At 44.7% G+C, this 7,971-nt stretch overlaps 1 protein-coding gene across 1 annotated transcript; it reads right to left on the bottom strand.

The window, feature by feature from the left end:
- Nucleotides 1-223: 223 nt before the first annotated feature.
- LOC129146175 (zinc finger protein OZF-like) lies at nucleotides 224-6,964 on the bottom strand. Its single transcript, XM_054697702.1, has 3 exons — nucleotides 6,660-6,964; nucleotides 6,322-6,414; nucleotides 224-4,229 (listed from the first exon to the last, which is right to left on the bottom strand). The coding sequence occupies exon 3, from the start codon at nucleotides 3,687-3,689 to the stop codon at nucleotides 2,391-2,393; it is 1,299 nt and encodes a 432-aa protein (XP_054553677.1). The 5' UTR covers nucleotides 3,690-4,229; nucleotides 6,322-6,414; nucleotides 6,660-6,964; the 3' UTR covers nucleotides 224-2,390.
- Nucleotides 6,965-7,971: the final 1,007 nt, after the last annotated feature.

Genomic DNA, 7,971 nt, shown 5'->3' with positions numbered 1-7,971 from the left:
GGAAAAGATTTTCAAAGCTGAGCTCATTTTGGTTTGAAGCTTCGAGCAGTGCACATAGATGTAACGAGGAGAAAATTGGAAAAGTGATTCTTTTCTTAGTGAATAAATTGTTTGGTGAAAGCGATTTTGGTAAATATCATCTTGTCAGTCAGTAATAACAATTAGAAATTTTCAACCCATGCATTTATTCATATTTTTCATTAGAACAATGGCAAAGCGTCCAACCACGAATGAGTCTCATGACACAAGTAGTAGTAAAGATAAGCTCCACTAATCAGCCTGCAATGCATATTGGGGAGTGTTACAAAACTTATCACACTGTACAAAATTATAAACAATAAAATATTTGTTTTTTTTTGCAAATATACATTCCTCGATGTCACCCAATTCATATATGTCCAATATCATTATAATACGTTACTTGGTTCCAAAATTATACTAAATAATATGAGGGTCTGTAAATGCACATTTCCGCAGCAAAGTAGCGTCGAGTAGCCGGTAGCCAATGTCCAGAATGGTTCGGAGTGCAAAGGGTTAAAAGTCAAACTATACTTTGTTTTCTAGCCTGGCTACATCACCACAGAGCCAAAGAAACACACCAGAAGGTGCCCGGGGCCCCTGAGTGGGGAGTGGTAGCGAGAGTTACATCAAGGACTTCCTCGGCCACCACATTCCACACCGACCACTCACCCCAAGGTATGAACTGACTCAGACAAAGACCACATTCAGGGCACGGCCAGCAATGGCAGAAGGGATTATATTCTGAACAAAGAGTGAAGGAAAAAGACCTGGATTACATCATCACCTCCAGGAGGAATACAGGGGGACGAAGAAAGGGTCAGGGGAAAAAGACAAAACTAGCAGGCAGATGACAGAGCTGAGACGCCAGCAGGAGATGGGGCAGAAGAGGGGCCAGGAGGGGAGGAGGAGCACCAGGGCCTGGGGTGATGGGTCACAGGGGCGGTGCGGACAGGACATTTGCAAGAATTATACAGAAGGGGAGCAATCCAATATTGCACAAATATGAACAATAATTTAATAAAAAATTTTTAACAGGCAAGAATCCTTTCCTTTAAAAAAATTTCAGGGGTCTCTGTTGGTGCAGGGGTGAAGTCTCAGCACTATGAAGCTCAGTACTGCAGACACGAGTTTGATCCATGGCCAGGGAGGTGACCCACAGACACAGTAGACCTCTCCTGTGTCTCCACTGCCCCCTCAGCAGTGGATTTCAGTAGATCCGCCTGTTGTGCACCCCACTCTCTCTGTGGAGAATCCTCTCACCCCCACATACCTCTGGCTTGCACCCCAGGTCTTGTATGCAGAATTAATCTTCCAACAAAATTCCCTTATTCTGTAGAACTGGGGTGTAGACCAGAGGCTCGGGGGTGAGAGGATTCACCAGATACTGAGTGTGGTGACAAACAGGCAGAACCACTGAAATACCTGGCTAACGGGAGCAGCAGGTGACACAGGAGAGGCCTGTTGTGGCCATATGTGGGGCAGCTCCATAGCTAGGGCTGAAACCCAGGCCAGAGCAGGCAATAGCGCTGAGACTTAACCCCGAGGCCACCAGGGGGGCCCTGAAAAACCTTCATCATGAAAGGTAAGTAAAGACACCTGCAGACCTCAACCTATAGCCGAGAGCACACAGTTCAACATTTCCTTCTAGAGGAGGACATTTTGGTGGTGAGCAATTCCAGCATTGGGGGGCACCACAGAGACTTAGAGTACTGGACAGAATGCGATGACTAAGTTAGAAAACCCAGAGAGATCACTTACCCACACAACATGCAGTGTGCCATGTAGACAGACAGCTGCTGTGGACAGGCATAGCATCGCCCAGGAACTTAAGAGGATACTAGAAGCAACAGCAACAGGAACAGCGACATCATCACTGTATGAACTTGGGAGAACAGAGTGAACCAGGTAACTCCACGCAATTAAGATTGAAACTGTATGTCAGTTCCCATTGCTCTCAGCTGCATGATGTGGTTTGAACTCCTAAGTTTGAATATTTTTTAAAATATTTTTATTTATTCAAGCATATAAGAACCAGGGTACAGGCCAGATGTGTGGGAGGGTGAAAGGATGCACCAGAGACAGAGAGGGGATCAGAACAGGCAGACTGACCGAAATACACTGCTGAAATACACGCAGCGGGCGAGACAGGAGAGGTCTGCCGCACCATGGGGTTGCTCCTGGCTGGCCAGGGAATCAAACTCCCACCACAAAGGCCATGGACAGCTTCACAGCACTGCACTCAACCACCTGCACCACCAGGGGAGGCCTGCCTGCACACTCTTGACATTCATAGCATTTCACTCCAGTGTGGAGTTTGTCATGCCTAGTGAGGGCTGACTTCCTGAAAAGTTTTCCCACATTCTTCACAATCATAGGGATTTTGTCCAGTGACATCTCTGATGTCCAGTGAGAGCTTGCTTACTGGAAAAAGTTTTCCCACACTCTTGACACTCATAAGACTTCTCTCCACTGTGACTTCTCTGATGTTTACTGAGGGATGATTTCTGGCGGAAAGTCTTCCCACATTCTTGACACTCATAGGATTTCTCTCCACTATGAATTCTCTGATGTGTAATGAGGTGTGGCTTACTAGAAAAAGCTTTCCCACACCCTTCACAATCAAAGGGTTTCTCTCCAGTGTGACTTCTCTGATGTCTAATGAGGTTTGACTTACAGGAAAAAGCTTTCCCACACCCTTCACAATCACAGGGTTTCTCTCCAGTGTGAATTCTCTGATGTTTACTGAGGGATGATTTCCAGAGGAAAGTCTTCCTACACGCTTGACATTCGTAAAGCTTCTCTCCAGTGTGAATTCTCTGATGGTGACTGAGGGATGATTTCCAGAGGAAAGTCTTCCTACACTTTTGACATTCATAAGACTTCTCTCCAGTGTGACTTCTCTGATGGAGACTGAGGGATGACTTACTAGAAAAAGCTTTCCCACACTCATCACAATAATAGGGTTTCTCTCCAGTGTGACTTCTCTGATGTTTACTGAGGGATGATTTCCACTGAAAAGTCTTACTACACTCTTGATATTCATAAGGCTTCTCTCCAGTGTGAATTCTCTGATGCTTACTGAGGTAACACTTACTGGAAAAAGCTTTCCCATACCCTTCACATTCATAGCATTTCTCTCCAGTGTGAGTCCTCTCATGTAGAACAAGAAGTGACTTACGGGAGAACACTTTCCTGCACACCTGACATTCATAGGATTTCTCCTTTGTATGAGTTCTCTGATGGACACTAAAAGCAGGTTTCCGCCTGAAAGTTTTCTTACACACCTGACACGGGTAGCGCTTCACTCCCGTTTGAGACTGTGGATGTAAAGTGAGGGCAGTCTTCCATGAGTAAGTTTTCACGTAATCATTAGAGCCAAACAACTTCACTGCAGTGAGATTTCTCTGGTATCCCCTCTGTAAGGAAATCTCAGCGGTGCCCCCACACTCATCAGGTTGATCGTCTGCTTGTGTTTTCTGATGTTCAGTCAGAACAGAGGTTTTAGAGGCCACTTCACCATATCTCTTATATCCCAAATTATTCTTTCCTAACTGGATACTCTCACGCAGATAGGGGTGAAATGTGTTTCTGAGACTGGCCCCACTTTCACAACATTTCTGCTGCTCATGTTCAACATACCTAGGAGGATTCAAATGCACTGGAGTCATCTCCGCAGCTCTCCCCTTTTCATTACAACTGCAGCGAGTCTGTCCTCCTTGGGTTCTGTCTCGGACAACGAAAGGTACCTCATCACGGGTGTCCCTGCACTCATTGCATTTATGGACAATCCCTTCCAGAAGGGCTCCTCTAAATGTAAATACTGTTTCTTCACTCACGACTTTTTCCTTGTTCACGAAATTCAAAAGGCTGTTGAAAGTTCTGAATCACCTGGTGACTAAGGTGCTCAGGATACTTGATGGGTTCCCTCATTCTACTAAAGACCTCCTCGTTCTCTCCAGCATGCCCTTCATGAGGCTCACCAGAGATCATCATGGTCCTATGTAGAGTAAAGTTCTCAGGCATCATTGCTGAATTGTTTTCATTTTTGATACTATGGTTCAAACAATGACTTGAGTGCAAATTGCTTTTTTCCATTAAGTCAGTTCTCTCGTTGGATGGAATTTTGCTGCTGGTGGTAAGAACTTGCCACACATGTCTGCCCTGATTTGCAGGGCTGTCCTGAGTCAGGTGATCCACAGTATGGACATCTAAAGTGAGATAAAAATGACCATGTCTTTAAAAAGTAAGCATTCTGAGTGAATACTACTAAGCGGCACGAAAGTTCCTATATTACAACATAATTTACAGGTATTGATTTTCTGATTCATGCTTTTTGCCCGTAGTAAATTATGGGCAGAATAGATTTTTTGGTATTTTTTACTTTAGCATAGGAGATCTGGGGTGTAGGCCAGAGGTGCAGGAGTGGGGGTGCTGTAGGGGAGCATGCTGTAGGGGAGTGTGTTGGCCAGAACAGGCGGACTGAATGAAATACACTGTTGAGGGGAGTTGCGGGTGAGACAGGAGAGGTTTGCTGTGCCAAAGTCGGTGAACTCCTTCACTGTGGATCAAACTCAGGCCATAACAGTAAGAGCTAAGAGACTTAATCCCTAGGCCTCCAGGGAGGCCCCGATTAACAGATTTTCTAATGCCAAACCAGGATAACAAAGCAGTAAATCTAATTTCACAATGGTTTTATAAAATCATAAATATTTGGTAAATATAGTCTTTTAACTAGAGTTGTCGATTTCAACCAGAAGCATTTCACCCAACATAGATCCTACACACTTTCTTTCTTAGACTGACCTTGTGCAACTCTTGAGGGTACTTTCTGAATTACCAAGCCCTGCAGAGGCCATGACTTTCCCAGAAACCTGTGGACTGAGAGACCCAGTCATTGCCCAGGCACTTTAAGCAAGAGGCCTGCTGAGACACAAGGACTCTGCTTCTCCATTTCCTTAGTTTTTCTTTCGACTCTGGCCCGGGCCACGGTCACAGTCACCTGCAGAGGTTCTCAGAGGCATGTGCTTCCCTCCACGGAAGAGACCAGTCAGTTCATATTTAAATATCATATCACATAAGGCTCAGAATCCTAATACATGCAGCAAACTCCACCTCATCATTGTGTCCCACATTCCTGCTAAGCGATAGGAAAAAAGTTCTGCATCCATCCTGTGCTATCAGCGTTAAAGTCTTTTCTCACATCCTTCTGAGAGCAACACCCTGGTGTTCTCAACGCACTCACTGAAACCTGTGTTTCTGCTTTGTTCATAGCAGCTCCAGTTTCTATGTCATGTGTGACTCTCAGCTACATCACACTGTCGTCGATTCCTTTACTTTCCTCCCAACGATTCCCACGAGAAGGTGGAATTGCACAGGTCACACTGCTCCTCAAGTTATGAGCCCCCAACCTGAAACTCTTGGTGCCATGGCTTTAGAAACCACCACCTCAGGTTCCCCCTCCGATGTCACAGAACATCCCTTCCAATGCTGAACAATTTTGGGTCCTCCTCAGCCTCACAATTACTATGAGTGTGGTCACAAGGCTTGCCCCTGAAACACTACTCATGTTCTAAATCACTCTCCAGTCAACGCCTCTCTATCCTTTTTGAGTTAGTCACCGGCTCAGTGACATCTCCAGTAGCAATACATAGCCTTTATCCCAGACTGCAGAGGGAACTATAGATATGACATGTCAGTGCAACCCATTCACCTCACCTGAGCTCTGAAAGAAAATAATTAATCTCTGTAATGATGCATATGGAGCACACACAAAAACAACATCCTCCACTTTGTTTCACTCATGCTGGTCAAAGATCCTCTGTGGCTTTACCTCTCTATTAATAAATGTATTTATTACATATTCTTTCCTCACAGAGTATATAACTTCAGAATGTAAAGATCATTTCTGTGAGTACTGTTGCTCTCCCCTCTCAAAACATTTACCACTGGCTAAACTTCCCATAATCATACAGAAAGAATAAAAAAATTCCTCAAAAGGAACCTAAAGAAAACAGTCTATGACAATACACTAAGAGAGAGAATAGAGATATGTGATTACTGCAGAATCATCCCCATGTATCAGAGACTGCATACTGGTTTAAGAACATAGACAACCATTATTAAAAGAGCAGGACAAAATTCACAAGAGAGTAATATTTGGAAACTGAATAAAGAATCAGTTTGATATATGCAGACACACTCTCCAAGATTGGACACTGGAAAGCACCTCAGTGTGGCCAATATCACTGGCCACACTCCCAGCCTCCTCTCAGCCTCCCGACCTGGCAAGCACTGACTAACCTGAGAGGTCCTGGTTTGGGGGATTGTCCACAGTCCATGGCTGTAATCCCTGCTCCGAACTGATGCTCTCCTCAGGATCGGTAACACAGTGCCCTGTGATGAGAAACAGTGTTGGTCTTCGATCAAGTTCAACTTCAGTCTTTGAAAACTAACAAATGCAGTGTGAAGAGCTGTGCAAAAGAGGCCAATCTGAATCTTTCCAAACAAAAATCAAAACACCCACAATGTACACTGCCTGCCATGTTCAACCTCACCAACACTCAGTTTCATAAGCAAGCGCACACTTATCAGTGCAGAAGACAGCATTGCACTAGAGTGTTACACTGGAGCTTCCTCACCTAGGGACACCAGGTGATTGCAGGTCTCAGCATCACATCCCGGTACAGGGTCCTCTGAGCTTCACTCAGGTACTGCCACTCCTGCCACGTGAAGTTCACAGCCACATCTTCAAATGACACCGTCCCTTCTGAGGGAACATTTCTCATCTCAGGGCCGGCAGCCTGGGTCAGACAGAGCAAGTGCAAACACATCTTATTTTGTGGGTCTTCGGTCCTGTATAGAATTCGCAGTTGAAAGAGCCTCGCCTCTACATTCACCCCTTTGGTCCTACAAGTAGAACTATAGCTTACCTTATATATTTGGAAGTGTCTATGGTTCTAAGAATAAAAGGATGAATAAAATTGGCTCCTTGAGGAGCTGATAGCCTGGCTGGCAGTGTAACAGACATACACCCGGAATCATGTGCTAAAGGAGCTTCATAACAAATGAAAAGCATGTGCAACTTTGTGCCAATATTTTACTCCCGTGACCTCAAATCCTGGTATCTCAAACTCACAGTAAACAAAAACTGAACCCGAAATGAGGATGTTCAAGAAATGAGGTGGGAAAAAGCAAAGGTAAGAGATTTTCAACTACAAGCAAGTATAAACCAGAGATGCACTATGGGGGGTGGAGGGATTAGGGTTAAAATAAGGAGGGTGGGATGTATGGGGACTATAACGAAGATGAAAATGCATAACTTGTGCAGAAATAAAAAATGATGTAAAATACATATAAAGTAAAATTTTAAGAAAAGATGTTCAGCTGACAAAGTCAGAAGAAGAAGAACAGGTCATCACTTCTGAAATGGAAGGACAAAGGGGAGGAGAACGTGGTAATAACTTGGTGGCTGAGGTACGAGGAATGTTTTCCTAATATGCTGTCCACATGACGGGCTGGTAGACACTGGAATTCCACACACAACTGGACATGTGTCTGATAGATCAGGAAGTATAAGCTGAGAACAGAAATTTGGTTATCAGGGCCTCCCTGGTGGCACAAGAGTTTAAGTCTCAGCACTATGAAGCTATTGGGAGCTGCTGCAGCACAAATTCGATCCCCAACCAGGGAGCTATCCACAAGGCGCAGCAGATATCTCCTATCTCCCCACTGCTCCCCTCAGCAGTGTATTTCAGTCAGTCTGCCTGTTCTGTTCCCCGCTCTGTCTCTTGTGATCCTCTCACCCCTGCACCTGTGCCTACACCCGAGTGTTTATATGCATACATAAAATAAATATTAAAGAAAAGAAAGAATTTGGGAATCTCCAGGATATTATTGATAGTTTTCACACCGTAGGGGAGAACACGGTGACCAGAACAAAAGGTATCGAAA

Source organism: Talpa occidentalis, unplaced genomic scaffold, assembly GCF_014898055.3.
Source record: "Talpa occidentalis isolate TD23 unplaced genomic scaffold, MPIMG_talOcc4v2.1 talOcc4.18, whole genome shotgun sequence".
NCBI lineage: Eukaryota > Metazoa > Chordata > Mammalia > Eulipotyphla > Talpidae > Talpa > Talpa occidentalis.
This window is presented reverse-complemented; position numbering and strand designations above follow the sequence as displayed.

What these genes read in the sequence shown, in the direction of transcription:
- LOC129146175 (XM_054697702.1), bottom strand. Translation starts at nt 3,689, where the DNA reads ATGACTCCAGTGCATTTGAATCCTCCTAGGTATGTTGAACATGAGCAG.